At 52.7% G+C, this 18,389-nt stretch overlaps 1 protein-coding gene across 1 annotated transcript in view; it reads left to right on the top strand.

Moving 5' to 3' along the window:
* LOC112909126 (ATP-binding cassette sub-family A member 17-like) overlaps nucleotides 1-18,389 on the top strand; it is a 64,496-nt gene that overhangs the window by 42,333 nt on the left and 3,774 nt on the right. The window contains exons 18-23 of the mRNA XM_072751301.1: nucleotides 822-1,125; nucleotides 3,124-3,397; nucleotides 3,561-3,765; nucleotides 4,339-4,558; nucleotides 11,862-12,040; nucleotides 13,359-13,553. Coding sequence (XP_072607402.1) covers nucleotides 822-1,125; nucleotides 3,124-3,397; nucleotides 3,561-3,765; nucleotides 4,339-4,558; nucleotides 11,862-12,040; nucleotides 13,359-13,553 — 1,377 coding nt within the window. The remainder of the gene's footprint in view (nucleotides 1-821; nucleotides 1,126-3,123; nucleotides 3,398-3,560; nucleotides 3,766-4,338; nucleotides 4,559-11,861; nucleotides 12,041-13,358; nucleotides 13,554-18,389) is intronic.

The raw sequence follows: 18,389 nt of genomic DNA, 5'->3' as shown, positions 1-18,389 counted from the left end.
AGGATACCACCTCCGACAAGGTGCAAGCAGTGCCTCCTGAGGAATACTTCCGGTGACTGTGGCCTCCACCATGTCCAGTGTGGGAAATTTCAGGGTTGCTCGGTAGAGACTTTCAGGGATTTGTCGGTATTTGGGGCCGGGAATTTAGGAGCGCCTGAGTCAAACCAGACCACCTTGCCTCTTCCCACAAAGCCTTTGGGTAGACGAGTCACGGCCTCCTCCCTACCCAGGCTCTGACGAGAAGCAGAGTGGGAGCCCATGGTGCTGACCCCCAGGGTCTCCCACCCCAGGCCCACCTGTGTATCTTGGTCTTCAGTGCACAGGACCACACGCTTCACATTTACCATCCGTGCCCGGGTCCTGCGTTCTTACACTGGCACACCTGTAGGATACGTCACCACAAGTGGAATTCTGAGTTAAAAGACTATATGAACATTAAATTCAATCGGATTCCTCTAGCTAATGTGTTTTCTGAAAAAAATTGTACTAAATTAAAACTCCCCCAGTGGTATTTTCCCCATAGCCTCACCAACTTAAGATCTCTGATAACCTGGTAGGTATAGGAAAAAAGTTGTATCATACTTACGTTTGCTATCTGTGTAGGCAACTCTTCTAGATCTTTCCAATGTATGACTTCTTTTTCTGCCATTGTTGGTCGAGTCACTAGGTGAAAGAATTTTAACTCGTGGCAAATTCTGAGCGTAATCCAACTGTTAGCCCCCCTGTGAGAGAGGGCAGCTGGGTGTGGGCCGGGGGCCGTGCAGCCGGCCAGCAGCTCCTCTCCGTGGCCACACTAATGGAGTGCTCCTCTTCTGCTCCAGCTCAGCCTCATCTGCCAACAGTTCTATGCCATGCTTCTGAAAAAGATCACGTACTCTTGGCGCAACTGGATGATGATGCTAACGGTGCAGGTCCTGGTGCCTCTGGCGATCACCGTCTTCAGCCTTGCCTTCCTCAACTTGGAAACGCGTCTGGATGATGTCCCATTGGAATTGACCCTAAAAACATACGGTCAAACCATCGTCCCATTCTATATCTCCCCCAATTCCAGGCTGAATCCTCAGCTTTCGGAATATTTTACAAACATGCTCGTGGCGGAGGAGCAGATCCCTCTGGAGACTCCAAGTAAGTCTGAGGCTCAGCGGGGCAGGGCAAGCCGTGGGCACGCTGCTCCCCGTGGGGACACCCCGTCCTTTGGGGCCACATGGTGCTCCCTGAAGTTAGATGAACTGCCCACTGGAAGTGTCAGAAAAATGTCTTTAACCCCCCAGATGACAGGGAAGGGAGGATGCCTAGAAATGAAACCAAGCTGTGTCTTTCTGGGGACTGCGGCAGGTCCCAAAACAAAATCCATAGATTATCTGATGTGTTTGACGTGTCCCAAGAGATTTACATGTCTATGGCATGAGTTTGGTGACAGAGGTAGAGAATGCTACACAAACGTGAAAAGAAAGGACATGAGGCACCTGGGTGGCCCAGTAGGTTGATCATATGACTCTTGAGTTCAGCTCAGGTCATGATCTCAGGGTCGTGAGCTCAAGGCCTGATTCGGGCAAGGAGTCTGCTGGAGATTCTCTCTCTCCCTCTCCCTCTGCCTCTCCCCTGGCACACGTGCACACTCCTGTTCTCTCTCTCTCTCTCTAAAAAGAAATAAATCTCTAAAAAAAGGAAGAAAAGGAAGGACATTAACTCTGGGGCAGGGGGAGGTTGTACAAAAAAGGAAACATATCACTTGGTTCAGCTGTGAACTGATTTAACCAACTTTATGATGTAGCATAGGGGAGGGGAGAAGAAAGTCCTTGCTTCCATAACAGGACACCAATAGGTAAATGTGCTACTTAGCAATTGGAGAAATGCCAGCTGGACAGTTTGAGAGTGGCTGTCCCCGCTGAGCAGACACTGTGGACAGCGAGGGGCATGCCAGGGCACTGCCCCTCACTCACTCACAGGGCACTGTGAGTCTTGTATGATTATTTGGTTTTAAAATTTATATTTCATGTGTTATTTTGACTAAAAATGAAGTTTTAAAGTATTTTTTAAAAGATTGTACTCATTTATATGACAGAGACAGAGACAGAGAGCACACAAGCAGAGGGAACAGCAGGCAGAGGGAGAAGGAGATGCAGGGCTCCATCCCAAGACCCTGGGATCATGACCTGAACCGGAGGCGGGTGCTTAACTGACTGAGCCACCCAGCTGCCCCAAGTATCTACTTTTTAAGATAAAGAGATCAAATGCAGAATGTGGTGTGGTAAAATGGGGAGCAGGATAATCCTTGCATCCTCTATGAGTGCTGCCAAGGGTCTGCACGCTGGGCCTGCAGTGGGGTCCCGCCAGCCGCGTGGTTACCACGGTCACCGTGATGGCAGGTCCCTTCTCGCACTAAAGATCCCGGAGTTCCAGGTGGGTCGTGTATTTCTGTGGTGCTGTGTGCTGAGAGCACAGTGACCAACAGGGTTACTACCGGCCCGTAGTGAGCCCCTCGCCTAGAGGTCAGAGGAGAAAGGGGGACATTTGCAGTGCAAAGTGACAGTGGGGACGATGAGAGTGCTGTGGGAGCGCAGGGTCATAGCTCAGCCTGGAGGGGAGCTGAGTGGCTGCAGTCGAGAGCCCGAGGTGTGTGCAGGGACGGACTGGACTCTCGGTAGAAGAGAAGCGGAGCATGCCCTGAACCACAGGACAGCATCTATAAGCACAAGAACAGGGGGTCCTTAGGAGAGGCAAGAACTGAGGATGAGAGCAGAGCTTGGATCGTGATGGGGCGCTCAGGTGCCAGTGCCAGTGAGGGTCACTGAGGCACCGTGACCATGCGTGTCGTCCACACAGCCCAGGCAAGGGTGGTGGCGCCTGGGACAGACAAAGGCCCCAGGGGTGGCAGAGAACAGACAGCTGGAAAGATGCCTAGACCTCGCCCCCGCCGCTGCTTCTGTCGACCAAAGGGTTTTGTAGAGGCCCCCAGAGTGGGGCGCCCGGGTAGGAGGCGGCCCTGCAGGCGCAGGGGTCACCGGGATCGGGGTGGCAGCCATGTCTGGGGGAGCCCCCCTCAGGTGGGGGTGGGTGGGCGAGGAGAGGCCCGGGGACGAGGGACGGGTGGGAGCTCCAGCTTGCTCTGCTGTCCCGCAGCCTTGGTGGAGGACCTCCTCCTGAAAAGGGCAGAGGAGGAGCCCGAGAGCTTCCATAACAGATACATCGTGGCCGCTTCCTTTGAGGACTCGGGGAACCACACGACGGTGACGGCGCTGTTCAACAACCAGGCCTACCACTCCCCCGCCGTGGCACTGGCGCTGGTGGACAACGTCCTCTTCAAGCTGCTCTCAGGGGCCCGGGCTTCAATCACGGCCGTCAACCACCCTCAACCTCAGTCAGCCGTGGAGGCCCTGGAAGATATCTTGTATCAGTACGTGCCACCGCCACCCCCCAGTAAAGCCTCCCCGCCCCGTGGAGTCTCTTGCCACCTGTTTCTTCTTTGCTCCAAGAGGAGCATGACGAACCGTTCTTGTAGAGGTGGCTCCTGCGAGTCCCACTTAAATGGCTTCCTCTCTCTCCATGTCCTGCCGCAGGGGCCCCAAAGGACACTATCTTGTCATCCACTTGCTTTTTGGAATAGCTTTCCTGTCCAGCTCCTTTTCCATCCTAACAGTCAAAGAGAGAGCCACGAGGGCCAAGCACATCCAGCTCACCAGCGGTGTCTACGTGGCAACGTTCTGGCTCTCCGCTCTGCTGTGGGACCTCATCACCTCCCTCGTCCCCAGTCTGCTGCTGCTGGTGAGGGCTGCGTGGTGCTGGGACCCTCCCCTGCGCGTCATGGGGGGCTTGCCTTTAGGGGCCCTGTGAAGAGCCCCTGAGCTGGCCGCTCCCCCAGGGTTGTGACTCTGTCCGTCGCTGATGCTCAGAAAAAGGTCAAAACATCGTGAGGGGCAGAGGGGCCTGCTCTAGGGTCTTCAATCTGCGGCATCCCCGTGACCGCTGCCACCTGCTAGTCAGAAGCAGTGCGTCCGGGGTGTGTAGCTTGTAGCCCAGAGACAGCTCACCAGAGCACCGAAGGGTACAACTATTGGATTGTGACTGCGTTGCGCAGCTTGCGGGTCCCCTTGCCCTCTGTGCGGGAGGCGTCACATCCCCCCTCTGCTCTGCTTGTGTTTTTTAACCATCACTGTGCCCCTGACCTCGTGCTGCTGTCGTCTAGGGGCAGAGCCAGCTGTCTGTGCAGTCGGACAAGTCCACACCAGTGCAGTACCGCTAACATCTTAGCTTTTAAAGTTGGGACCATCGTATCCTTCCTCTAGTCCTCAGGATCAAGTCTTAGTAACTTTTCCTAATTCTCCCCTCTTCCCCAAGGTGGTGTTTCTGCACTACAAGGAAGAGGCCTTTACACACAAGGACAATATCCCGGCCGTTATCTTGGTGCTAATGCTCTACAGCTGGGCCAGCATCCCCTTCATCTACCTGACCAGCTTCTGCTTTCAGTACGAAGGTAGTGCTTTCATCAAGCTCATCATCATACTCACCTTCTTGAGCATTGGCCCCTTTATTCTCGTCTCAGTCACAAGTGAAAAAGGTGAGGACAAGGACCGTCATATCTACATAACACGCGGGGGGTTCATTCTTCCACTCACAGCCACAGAAGATGTCCCCCCGAGAATCAGGCTGTTCCCAAAAGCTGTCTTCTGAAGAGCCCCAAACCATGTCCCAAAACACACATCTCTAGGAGAGCGGAGAGATGTGGTGGTTATGTTCATCCAGCGGATTATGCTCAGCAACAGAAAGGGAGCAAAGTGCCTGGTGCACACATGCGGCAGTGTGAACGGTATCTGACCCCACTGACCTGACAAATCCTGGCGACAGAGTCAGGAAAGCAGTGGCCTCGGAGTTTGGGGGCGGGGAGTTGACAAAACAGAGACATACCCCCCCAGGAACCTCCTGGAAATACTCTGCATCTTGAGTGAGGTGTTGGTCACGTGGGCATCAATATTTGTCAAAATTCGTCAAATTGTCCACTTACAATCATGCATCTCATTGAAATACATTATTCCTCAATTTAAAAAAAGGTATTAAGTAGATCAATAAGCCAAGGTTGGGGGAGGGCTGTGAGGGAGTGTGCAGTTCAGGTCAAAGTAACAGGAGAGCGAGCTGTCATTCATACCGCACACCTTCACACTGACATCTTCCCGTGTGGGCTGCATCTTCTCTCGGCATCTGGGTTGGATCCAGCTCCGTGATTCTCTTCCCCATTTACTTGGGTGATGACCACCTCCTTGAAATTGACTTTTGGGTTTTTGTTGGTGGTGTCTCTACCTAAGAATATGTGAATAGCTCCCTCTGCCTTCATCTATTGGAGCCATTCTGTCTCTTAGAAGACTAGCCATGCATGGATTCTTAGCCACCTTGACAGCGCATGCTTTACTGGTCTAACGGGCCGCATTGCATGGCACCCTTGCTAGTTCCCATGCATACCACCTGGGAAGTTTTGGGATTGGGATTATCTTCATCTGAGCAGATCAGAAAAGCAACACCATCTTGACTTTATGAGTGGAACAGAACAACAGCGTGCTGCAGACGAGGGAAGGGATTAGCAAAAGCACATCCTAAGAGAACCCCAAACCTGCAGTCCTCGGCTGCACCGAGCATCTGAGATTCATGGGTCAGCATTTCAAGACACACCCCCGTTGATCCCAACGTGGGCAGTCCAAGGAATCACTCTGAGCAGCGCTGCCCTAGTCTCCAGAAAGTACCTAAGGATTCCTCCCTTTCTCTTCTCCTCTGCCACCAACCCCACCCCAGAGAGACCCTGAGGGGCCCTGACAGGGACAGAGCCTTCGGAGAGAAGGGAGCATGGGTCTGTGGACATGATCTCTGGGTCCTATGACCTTTCTGGGACCCATTTCTTCTGTCCCCTCCTAGGCAGCAACAAGGACCGAGACCCTTCTCCTGCCTAGAAGGCGGCACCATCTCCCTTAAAAGTCATAGGGAAGGAGACTGGGACGAGGCAAGGAGCTCTGGTCTGGGGGAAAGCGTGCCAGTTCCTTTGTGCACTCCATTCCTACCCCCTGAGAAAGGACACCGATAGGACACTTTGGCCCCTAAGCACTTGCACTAGGGCCTCATCAGGATGCTGTCACCATGGCAGTACAGAGTCAAGGATATAAAACTAAATCGGTGCTCCCTTTTTTCTGAGACTCTACTAAAATGATAGAAAAGGAAATAAAAGTGTATGAATTCCTGATGAATAGGCATCTGAAGTGCATTTGGAGGGGGAAATGGCTGAGCACGGACCTAATTTAACGCCACTGAATCCTGGAGACACTTGGGACCCAAAAGCTTGGGGAGAAGGTGAAGCTGAAAACAGTCTGTGCCTGTTCCTGTCCCCATGTCCCCATGAGGAAGCACAGAATGCATGGGCAGGCTTGCTGGGAGGCAGAGACCCATCCTCTTGATGAACTGAAGCTGCTGTGAGCAGAGACCTGCACATTCCAACTGCTCCCCGGCTTGCTTGCCCCAAATGTCACCTGCCCCTACACAAAGTTAGCAGTCGCCTCCCAGTGCCTCTTTTGTTTCTGTGGATAGGCAGGCAGGGGCCCCACTGAACACTTGAGGACAGCAGCCACGGAAGAGACAGCACAGCACACCACCAAAAATGAAACACAGGGAAATGCAGGACACAAAACAACCATTTTGGAAAAGACAGCATATATGAAACCAGAGAATTCTACAAGGAAAAAAAAACAGAGCAAGAAAGAGCTGACTGCCGATATAACCACTTAGCAGAAGGGTTGGAAGATGAGCCCGTAGACCTCCCAGAAGGTGGAGCAGAAAGACAGGAGGGGCTAAGGCAGATGCAGGGAGAGGGGCCAGGCCCAAGTGCAGGTGTGGAGAGAGGGCCCAGGCCCAGGTGCAGGGAGAGGATCCAGGAGCAGGTGTAGGGAGAGGGTCCAGGATGGTGGCCCCTCCACTGACAAGCGCTGCCCAAAGAGAATGTGGACTTGAACCCAACAAGAAGATCTCCCAGAGTTGCAAACAGACCAACTCAAGACTGAAGGCATCCGTCGGACGTCTGAAGCTGAAGGGAGAAGATCCAGGCCTTAAACCCAGACGCTTCCCAGAGGCCAAGTCCAAGGCGCAATTCCGCGGCCAGTCTTGGGCAAGGACAGAACCAAGGCAAGTTCAGCCGCGCCAAGGGAAACGGGACCCACTGCGTCTCCTCCTTGGAACGTCAACAGAACGTCGTGGGCCAGAGAAGGGAAGGAGCAGAGCAACAAAGCAAGCTGGGGCCAGAGAGGAGCGGGTCCCACCCGGGCTCACGCCCTCTTCCTGGCCTTTGGGCAGCTTTGGGGTAGGATGTAGGATCCAGAGAGAAAGAAGAAGCCATAAATATCTGGATGTACAGCTTGTGGACATGCTCTCCGATTCTGGTTTGGGGAAGCTGGGGGGAAGGGTCCGGGGACCCTGCCAGGCTGACCGCTCGGTCCTAGGCCCGGCTCGCAAATGCCCTCTGCTCAGCCTTTCCCTCCACCCCACGGAGGAGCGGCAAGGCTGCTGTGCTGGCGGGTATCTGTCCCCTGTCCCCTCCTCCTCAGCCTCCAGACTAGATTTCCAAATTTAGAATTCTACAGAGAGCAAATCAGTGGGGCACAACCCACTGTGCCTCCTTCCCAGTCAGATCTGCTGCCTTCCTGCGGTCCCGGGTGCGGCGCAAGGCCTGGTCACCAGGGCCACGGCCCTCGGGCCTGGGGGCGCGCATCTCAGCGAGTGTGTGGAGTGTCGCCCAAACTGCTTCATGCCCCCTGGGTGCGCCGAGTCTCTGCAGCCACCGTTTGGAGTCCTGGCCCAGGAGACCTCAAATCCCAAGTTCAACTCCTCAGAAACCACAGGGGCCCTGCTGGCAAGAATCTACATCCAAGTCCTGAGAGCAGAGTTCCTCTTGTCTAAGTGGTTCAGCCTCTCCCCGTGGGACCTGTGAGTCATGTGTCCACGGGCTAGCCTCCCCTGAATTACCCATGGCTTCGGAGACAGCCGTGTGAGTTGTCACAACGTCCCAAGTTAGAGCTCCAACCCCCACATCTCAGTTTCTCCTTTCTGTAGGTGAGGATGCGCTGGGGCGTGTGAAGGACGCAGACAGCAGCCCGTGCCGTGGCTGAGGCTCCGAGATGTCAGCGAGCTAGACACATGGGTCTGTCACTGGCCTGTGCCCCGTGCTGTACACGATGAGTTCATCCTCTTGTGATCAGCTTATCGGCAGAATTTTCTTTTGCAGAGCACTTGTGTTTATTTGTTGTGAATAAACCTTTAAAATATTTTAAATATAGGGATCCCTGGGTGGCGCAGCGGTTTGGCGCCTGCCTTTGGCCCAGGGCGCGATCCTGGAGACCCGGGATCGAATCCCACGTCGGGCTCCCGGTGCATGGAGCCTGCTTCTCCCTCTGCCTGTGTCTCTGCCTCTCTCTCTCACTGTGTTCCTATCATAAATAAATAAAAATTATTAAAAAAAATATTTTAAATATATATGCTTCAATTTCTTCATACCCTTGTTTGGCATTTCTTCACCTTGTAATATAACACGAATCTAAAAATTGGCTTCTCTTAACCTCTAAGAGGCCCCACTTTCTGTGTATTTAGTTCACGACCAGCCAATATACTGACTTTAGTGTCTTAGAGCACTTTGGTTGATTCTCGTGGCCAGGTACACGGTAGCATCGAGCATCTGCAAATGATGGCTTTGTCTCCACAAACTCTGAAGGCGGGGACTGTGTCCTTGCCTCCTGTATGAGGACACCCTGCAGCCGGCCCACCAGACCCTCACCCCTTCTGCACATGCACTCCATGCAGCAGCCATGCTCTTGCTGGTTTTCCCAAACAAAGCTCTTTGGCATTCTTCTGCATGAATGCTTGCAATAGAAGTGAAATGACAGGTTAAGAAGCGTTGCCAAAGAAAACTATTTACGGTGTGGAGGTTGCCTGATTGCCAAGGGGGAGCCAGGTCTCTGGTCTGGGACCTGGGAGTGTGACATGTGCCGAGCAGATGAGCCCGTTCTTCCTGCAAGTGAGTTAGTATTTTCTACCCCCTTCACAGAGCTCGGCTACACAACAGTGTCAGACTCCCTGGACCATACATTCCTATTGCTTCCTGGCCACTGCTTGGGAATGGCTTTATTCAACCTATACTACAACCACGGAATGCAGAAATTATGCAAAATCAAGAACCTGAGCCAGTATGAGTGTAATGAAATTTGTGAGTATTGCAAATGGAAATTCGCCCCTTCACAGGATACGATGCAGCAAGTTTGGGCATGTCCACAAGGTTGTACAAGGATTGCCATGATCCGGGGCACCTGACTGGCTCAGTGGTTGAGCGTCTTGTCTACCTTTGGCTCAGGTCGTGGTCTCGGGGTCCTGGGATGGAGTCCCACCTATGTCTCTGCCTCTCTCTCTGTGGCTTTCATGAGTAAATAAATAAAACCCTTAAAAAAAAAAAAAAAAAGGATCACCATGATCCAAGTCCAGAATGTTCCCATCACCCCAAGAAAGGAACACCATCCATTCACAGGCTTTCCCCCCCACACCCCCAACCCCGGGCTCCTGGCAACCATTAACTCTGCTCTCTATGTCTGTGAACTTGCCTGTTCTGGGCGTTTCACAGCAAAGGAAGCACATGATATGTGGTCCTTTGTGTCTGACCGCTCTCAGAATAATGCATTTGAGGTTCATCTATGTGGTAACAGGTGTCAGAGCTTTGTTCCCTTTTCATGGCTGAATCATATTCCAGTGTGTGGACAGACCACAATTTATCTGTTCATCACGTGATGGACAGATGGGTTGTTTCCACTGCCTTAGTTACGAATACTGCTGCGAATGTTCATGTACGAGCTCTTGGGTGAGTGTGTTTTCAGTTTTCTCAAGTATATACCTAGGAACAAATTTGTGGTTAGCTTCTCGACAAACCACCAAACTGCTTTCCACAATGGCTGCACCATTTACCCTTTGCCAGGGACATGTGAGGGTTCCAATTTCTTTCCAATATCTTTTAAAATCATTCTTTTTTTTCTTTCTTTTTTTCTTTTTTCTTTTTCTTTTTTCTTTTTTTTGAGAAAGAGAATGAGCAGGCAGAGGCACAGAAGGAGAGAATCCCAAGCAGACTCCTCACTGAGCCTGGAGCCTGATGCAGGGCTTGGTCCCACAACCCCAAGATCATGACCTGAGCTAAAACCAAAAGTCGGATGCTCAACTGACTGAGCCCCACCCCCCAGGAGCCCCTAACGTATTCATTTTTTAAATTATGTTAAAATGTATATGAAGTTTACCATTTTAACCATTCTTGAGTCTACAATGCAGCGGCATGGGGCACACTCACACTGCAGTACTGCCATCTCCAGAACTTTTCTCATCCTGCAAAACCAAAATTGTCCCCATGAAACACCACCTGCCCGTGCCCAGGCCTTGGCACCCACCACCTCACTTCTTGTGACTGTGAATTCCTCCTCTCTAGGGACCTCATAAGAGATTTCCTAATTGCCTTCTCAGCTCCTTCTGTGCATATTCTTGGGCTATTTTCTTTGTGGTTACCATGGGAATTGCATTAACACCCTCAAGTTACAACATTCTAATTGGAATTTATATCAGCGTGACTTCAATCACACAGAAACTTCTCCTATACAGTCCCTTCCCCACGCACCTCCAATTGTTGCATATTGTTTATCCAGAAATGTAGACTAATGATTGTGTTTATGCATCAGTTTCTTCAATCATGTGGAAAACTGCAAGTGGAGTTGTGAACCCAACTCACAATAACACTAGCTTTTATAATTGTCTGTGTATTTACTTTTGCCAGAGCTCTTTATTATTGTGATCTCTATGTCCTGATACCGTCTGTTATATATTATTGAATGAAACTAGTGAGTTGGAGAAAATAATGCAGAGTATCATTCTGATTATATCTTAAAAGCTTGTGTCTCAGAAGGGTAAAGGATTACACACAAACTGTAACAATAGTTTGGGGGCAGGGAAGTATCTTTCTTTTTTTTTTTTTAAGATTTTATTTATTTATTCACGAGAGACACAGAGAGAGGCAGAGACACAGGTGAAGGGAAAAGCAGGCTCCCTGAGGGAAGTCCGATGTGGGACTGGATCCTGGGACCCCAGGATCATGATCTGAGCCAAAGGCAGATGCTCAACCACTGAGCCACCCAGGCACCCCAGGGAGTACCTTTCTCTTCTCTCTCATACTTGTCCCTTTTCTCCAATGAGTGTGTATTTATGATATAATTTTTTTCTACATGTATTTAAAGGGAAAATGTGGGGGTGCCTGGAGGGCTCAGCCAGTGACTCGTCTGCCTTCAGCTCAGGTCTTGATCTCTTGGGATCGAGTCCTGCTGTCGGGCTCCCTGCTCAGCAGGGGAGGCTGCTGCTCCGTCTCCCTCTGCCTCCTGCTCCCCTGTTTGCACTCTCTGTCTCTGTCAAATAAATAAAAATCTTTAAAACAAAAATAAAGGGAAATGTTAAGGTAGATCAGATTACAAAGTGGAGATCAGAGGCTCCTGGATGTTTTGACGTGACCAGTTGGTTGAGGCTGCAGTGGCTGACAAATGATCAAAGAGCCAAACATAGGAATATCTTGCATTTTGAGCAACTGTCATATGGACAGGTTGGGGGCTTTGACTTTACTGCATCACTTGTAGGGAACATGAGTGGTAACAAGAAGAACAAAATACAGTTCACGTTTACCACCTGTCGGGACATCAGCACTGATGACACTCACGTGTCATTTCAAGAGGGTCTGTCCCGGTAGGAATTCACCTGCTCGACCCACGAGGTGAGGCAAGGCTGGGAAGCCAGCCAAGGACTGGCAACATGTGCTTCTTCCCCATTAGCAGAGGGATTCACGGTCCAGGAGAGCATCTATGCCTGGGAGTCCCTCGGGATGGGGAAGTACCTGACGGCCCTGGCCATCCTGGGCTCTGTCTACCTCATCCTCCTCTTCCTCATTGAAACCAACATCTTGTGGGAGTTGAAAGCCAGGTTTTCCACCTGCAACAAGAAGCGAGAACTGGTGAGTGGGTCGGTGTGTAACTCTCGGCTCGACAGGCTGGCCCTCTGCTCGGGAGCAGCCTTGACGGTCAGCATCCGGGGGAGCCTGGACACCGTCTAATCTGCCCCCGGGGCCTACGCTGGGGGACAGGGAGGAAGAAGACTGGGGGGCCCCTGTGACCATGGTCAGCTGAGTAGGGACAAGACCTTGGACTTCCCAAAACCAGTCCCCTTTCCGCAACACCTCTTCCCCCGACTCGGCCAGGAGCCCAACAGAGGGTCTGCTCCGACAGCTCCCAGGCTGCATGCCTCCCAGAGGTGAAAGCCCCCCAAGGAAATTCTGGAGGAGGTTAATTTGTTTTGCCTCGATATCCCAAGGCTTCAAGTCTTTTAATTTTCCCCCAAAGCCAACACCGCGAGACGTTTCCAGGGCCGCCACACCCCGGGGGTCCCCGAGAGAGGGGCGGCGGTGTGCGCCCCTCGGCCCCGGCCCCCTGCCTCACAAAGCACTGGTCACACCCCGCACCGTCTCCGGAGAGCAGGTAACGTCGCCCGAAGCACCTTCCGAGCCCCTAGAGCAGGACGTGGGACAGGAGGCAACAATGGTGGCAACGTATTTGAAAAAGTTGCGTCAGGAAAACCCACTGGTTCTTCACGAAGTGTCAAAGGTAAAGTGAGTAGGGCCTCGAGAAGCGAAGGCCACTGCCCTGGTGGCCCTTCCACAGGACACAGCCGCCAGAGGGCCCGGGTGCTGCTGGCCAGCTCTCCGGCCCGACGCCCCAGGGAGCCTTCCTCTGCCAAGGGAGCACATCCTGGCTTGTGGGCCTTCAAAGTGCCGCAAGGCAGGGGTTAGGGCCTGGGCCTCCATAGCGACCCTGGGGGTCCCTGGTAGGCTGTGGGGCAGGGCCAGGAAGCCTCGGCGTTGGACATGGCTGGCTGACCCTCTCTGGGGTCTAGAAGGCAGTTTTCGGGGGACTTCATCGTGGGGGGGCTCCGAAAGCTCAAACCAAGCCTGGAGAGTCAGCCCCAGAGCTCACACCAGAATTTTATTGAGAGACCCTTCAAACATCCAGGACGGTTGTTCCTATTCTTTGCTTTCCTAGAGTCACTGGTGGTTAAAACCAACCAACCCATCCACCCACCAACCAGTCAGGCCAACATCAAAGGGCTCTCGTTAGCCTCCAGGACAGAAGGGAAGGGGCTCATCCTGGGGACCCAGGTCTCTGTTTGCGGGGACGGGAGCGAGAGAGCAAACCTCCCAGCCCCGCCGGGAGGGGAAGAGAGCCTCGCCCGGCCCCTCCGGCCTCCTCAGTGCGCCCCGTCTGCCTTGGGTCTCTCAGGTCTATGCCACCAAGGTGCCCCTGCTGGCCGTGAACAAGGTGTCCTTCACCGTGCAAGCAGGGGAATGCTTTGGCCTTCTTGGCCTCAACGGAGCCGGGAAGACATCCATCTTCAAAATGCTGACTGGGGACGAGCCCATCACCTCTGGGGACGCCTTTCTCCGAGGGCTCAGCATCCGCTCTCACGTCAGGGAGGTAGGGTGTGACCCGGGACAAGGAGGTGGCACCCGGGAAGGTGCAGCTGTGTTGGCAGGAGGGAGTGCAGAAACACACGGGGGGTGGGGTGGGGGGGGGAGACGCAGGGCAGGTGCACCTGCCGGTCAGGTTGACGCGTGACTCCCAGCCCCACGCCCGTCCGGACCTCTACCCCGAGCTCCCCACCCGTCATCTCCCTCCGGTGGCGCCCAGGCCGAGGCTCCCGAGCCGTGGGACTTGCCTTCCCTGGGGCCTGCACCAACCCCCGACCCTCCCCCAACCCCCGCCCCCGAGCTGCAGCCTCCTCCTGTGCTCCAGCTTGTCCCACCAAGACCCTTGGGGTCCACGTGCCCGCCGCAGGTCTTCTTTACCTGCCCGCGAGGCCGTGGCGTTCCTCGGGACCGCAGCACCACCTCTGTGTCTCCACGGGCTGCCCCGCCTGGCCCCGCTTGTCACTCTGCCCCCCGCACCCCGTCCCCTGCTTGCCGAGGGCCCCCACGCAGCCACTCCGCAGGGCGACCCTAGTCCTGTGCGCCAGACGGGTGTCCGTGGGCCTCCTAGACGGCCTTGCTCAGACGTCCCCCTCCTCACATTTGAGCTTCTCCTTGGGGCCTGCGACTGCCAGCACCAATTCCATGAATACCCAGCAGGTGCCCCTGGGGTCAGGAGCTCTAATGACCAGCGGGCCCTGGTCGTGCAGGGAGGTGGCAGTGACGGTGGCAGTCGGCACCTGGTGGAGCCAGTGAAAGGCGCAGGGAGAGACCAAGCCGCTGTGGCACGATGGAAGGTGTCCTCTTCACAGCATAAGCCATGGTGTCGCCGACAAGTTTATCAAACCGGCTTCAATGTCCACGAGTGAAATCACGTTCAGAGGGAGAGCAGAACCTCCCGCAGCCCGTTCTGAATCTTTAGCCCCTTCAGGGACCCACAGCTGGGTGAGCAGCCACAGCCACCGTAGGCCTCTCCAGGCCATGCGACATTTACCACTCATTTTAACTGTTTTGCTATTACACAGATTATGGGTAAGACTTCTGGTAATGGCAAATTATGTGACTCTGACCCGCTTCCTTGCAAGAACTATAACAACAGGACCAAATTTTAAAAACATCTCCAAGGAGCCTTCTGAGAAGACAATGAAGACTCCCGAGCCAGGAGCGACAATGGGGAGAGGCCCAGGGAGGCGACCACGTCCGGTTAGGGTGTCTGGGAGCCCAGGATTGCTCCTGATGCTGAAACAACAGGCAGGAGTTCAGGGTGAGCACATCCTTTCTTGGGAGTGGTGATGCCAAAGGGCTGGGCCCGAGGCGCAGGGACAAGCCACATGTAGACAAGCTCCTCCAAGGACCACAAAATGGCTTGGACTCGTGTCAATCTCTGAAATGGGGCTGATGGGACCCTAAGCCACCAAAGCTCCCAGGCACTTGGTGGGAGCCAATGTAAACCTCTGGGGAAAAAATAATACCATCTTTGGCTTCAAATGATTTCTACAAACAATTTTGCAAAGGCAACGCTTGATATACAAAAATAAATAAATAACCAGGTACATGTGCATAAAAGACAAAGACCCTCTTTAAAAAAATAAGTTAGAGCGAAGCCTGGAGAGTCAAAAGGACAGAAGCTACCCAAGAGAAGGTAAGAGCTTTGAGACAGCCTGAGGAGTCCCCAACCTGGCGCTCACACTCCCAACCAGCCCCTCCCATGCTGGACCAGGGCTGGTCCACGCAGTCAGCAAAATCCTGTCGAAAACATGGTAGGTCATTTCTGAGACTGGGTTACAGGAGACGCCGCAGCTTCTGTGTGGGGTACACCCTCTCCTGCACATCTCTCACCGTGTGGGAGGCTAACTGCCCTGTCCTGATGGTGCTCTCGTGGCCTGTGGAGGGACCCATGCAACACGGAGCAGCGTGGGAGTCCTGAGGCCTGCCCACCATGATGTGAGTGAGCTCGGCAGTGGATCCTCTAGGCTTCCAGGGACGGGGGCCTGGTGGGGGTGCTGAGAGCCACCTCATGACAGAGCCTGCCCAGGACCACCCAGGCAAGCTGTCCCCAGATCCACCAGCTGACCCACAGAAACCATGAAATAAACAAACCATGGCTAAGTTTTGGGGTAACTCGTTACGTGGCAATATATGACAATCTGATACAGGGGATCTGGTGAAGAAGCTTTAATGGACATGTAATTGAAGTCTCAGAAGGAAAAGACAGAGAAGGTAAAGCAGATTTTGAAAAATGAATGTGACCTTCTAAAACTTATGAAAGACATCGAGATACAAATAAATAAATCCCTATCAGCCCAAAAGCAGGAGAAATTACAAGAAAGAAATCTCTAGGAACATTACAATAAAGCTTCCAGAAAATAGGGATGCCTGGGTGGCTCAGTGGTTGAGCATCTGTCTTTGGCTCAGTTCATGATCCCGGGATCCTGGGATCAAGTCCCACATTGGCCTCCCTGCATGGAGCCTGCTTCTCCCTCTGCCTGTGTCTCTGCCTCTCTCTCTCTCTCTCTCTGTGTCTCTCATGAATAAATAAATAAATAAAATCTTAAAAGAAAAAAAATAGGGCCCAGTGCTACAGCAAGGACACACGCTTTAGAGTCCGGGGGAACAGCCGCAAGAATGAGGGGATGATAAGCCAGTCCGGGGGGACAGAAGGAGAACAAGAACAACAATCAACAAGAACAAGCGGCCAAGGAGAAAGAGAAGCCCGGAGCGCATGGGACATGCAGCCCTGAATAAGCTGGTGCACGGAAATCAGATCCATCAGTGAGTTTGTTCAGTATAAGCAGACGGAAGACCTCAGTGCAGAGATTATCAGGAAGATACTCCTAAGGTGAAACATAAAGTCCCCATACTCCCAGCAAGTCTACTCACAAGTATGTGTCCAGGAGAAATGAAAGCCTACGTCCACACAGCCACCTGTACATGCACGTTGACAGCAGCAGGATCCCAACAGCCCAGAGGTGGAAACAATCCAGGGTCCATCAGTGGACGAATGGATACGCAAAATGTGGTCCATCCACAGGAAGGGATAACGTTCACCATGTCAAGGGATGGAGCTCTGACAGGTGCTACGACGCAGATGGACCTGGGACACACATGCTCAGCAAGAGATGCCGGCGACCAAAGCCCACGTATTAGGGGCACCTGGCTGGCTCAGTCAGAGGGCTGTGTACAGCCTCTTGATCTTGGGGTCGTGAGCTCCAGCCCCATGTTGGATAGAGATGAATTAAATAAATTTTTAAAAGATTTTATTTATTTGAGAGAGAGAGAGAATGCAAACAGGGAGGGGCAGAGGGAGAGGGACAAGCAGACTCCCTGCTGAGCGACAGGGGGCTGAAGTCCAGGACCCTGAGATCATGACTTGAGCCGAAATCAAGAGTCAGATGCTTCATGGACTGAGCCATCCAGATGCCCCTTGTAAAAATTGTTTTTAAATGTATTTTAGGGGTGTCTGGGTGGCTCAGTCCGTGAAGCATCTGCCTATGGCTCAGGTCATGGTCTCAGGGTCTTGGGATCCAGCCCCCTGTCACTCAGCAGAGAATCTGCTTGGGATTCTCTCTGCCCCTGCCCTGCTCCCCCTCACTTTCTTGCTCTCTAAAATAAATAAATATATATTTTTTAAGTTTTAAGAGCCATATACTATATGATTCACTTTATGTGAAATGTCCAGAACAAGCAAACATATAGACAATAAGTATATTAGTGGTTGCCAGGGGCCCTGGGTATTCAAAGCAATAGGGCGTGAGTGCTAATGGATACAGGGGTTTCTTTGGGGCAGATGAAATGTCCTAAACTTGACTGTGATGATAAATGCACCCCCCTGCATGTACTAAAAAGCACTGAATTGTGCATATTTGATGAGTGAATGTGGTGAATGGGTGAACTACACAGTATGTGGCTTGTGTCTCAATTAAGCTGCTACAAAAGGCAAGGAACAGGGGTGCCTGGGTGGCTCAGTCAATCGGGCATCTGATTCTTGATTTTGGCTCAGGTCATAATCCTGGGGTTGTGGGATCGAGCCCCACGTTGTCAGGCTCCCAGATTAGCAGGGAGTCTGCTCCTCCCTCTCCCTCTGCTCCTTCCCACCCTCTCTTTCAAATAAATAAAACCTTTAAAAACAAAATCAAAGAAAAAACTCCATCCCACTCACAATTCTAAACAATTTTTAGTGAATTAGAAATAGAAGAAACACCAGGTTACAATCAGCCGATGAGGGCAACCTACCAGAAATGAGCATAGTGAGACATCTGAAGCATCTTCATTCATGTCTGCTTCTCCTGCCGGCACGTAGCTCCAGCCTGGTGGCAGGTGTCTTCAGGGGAAGCCCCACCCTTGGTTGTGTGACATTCCTGGTACCTCCCACCCTGGTTCTCTCTACCCGGGCGGTTTCCCGGCCTGCGCTGGTCAGAGCCTTGCAACCCCAGCTGGGGGCACCCGCAGCGGTCCCTCCCCTCACTGGGAGGCGGATGGGAAGAAGAGCATTGGTTATTTCTCCAAAACAGCATGCTACCCCTCTCGTCATCTACTCCAGGGGACTCCTTGGCCTGGGCAGTCTGCTGCAAGTGTAAAAAGGCGACAACTTGGAAATCACTCACACATACCTGAGTTGTTGTTTTTTTATACGTAAATAAAATCTAGAAGCCTTCCCCAGATGGCTAAGTAGCAGTTAAACTCAGTTGGAGTAGAGCTGCATTTCTTGACTGAGAAAGATCTTTAAGACACACTGTTGATTGGGGATCCCTGGGTGGCGCAGTGGTTTGGCGCCTGCCTTTGGCCCAGGGCGTGATCCTGGAGACCCAGGATCGAATCCCACGTTGGGCTCCCGGTGCATGGAGCC

Source organism: Vulpes vulpes, chromosome 3 (assembly GCF_048418805.1).
Source record: "Vulpes vulpes isolate BD-2025 chromosome 3, VulVul3, whole genome shotgun sequence".
Classification (NCBI taxonomy): Eukaryota; Metazoa; Chordata; class Mammalia; order Carnivora; family Canidae; genus Vulpes; species Vulpes vulpes.
The sequence above is the reverse complement of the archived record's forward strand: the minus strand, read 5'-3'. Positions and strand labels throughout refer to the sequence as shown.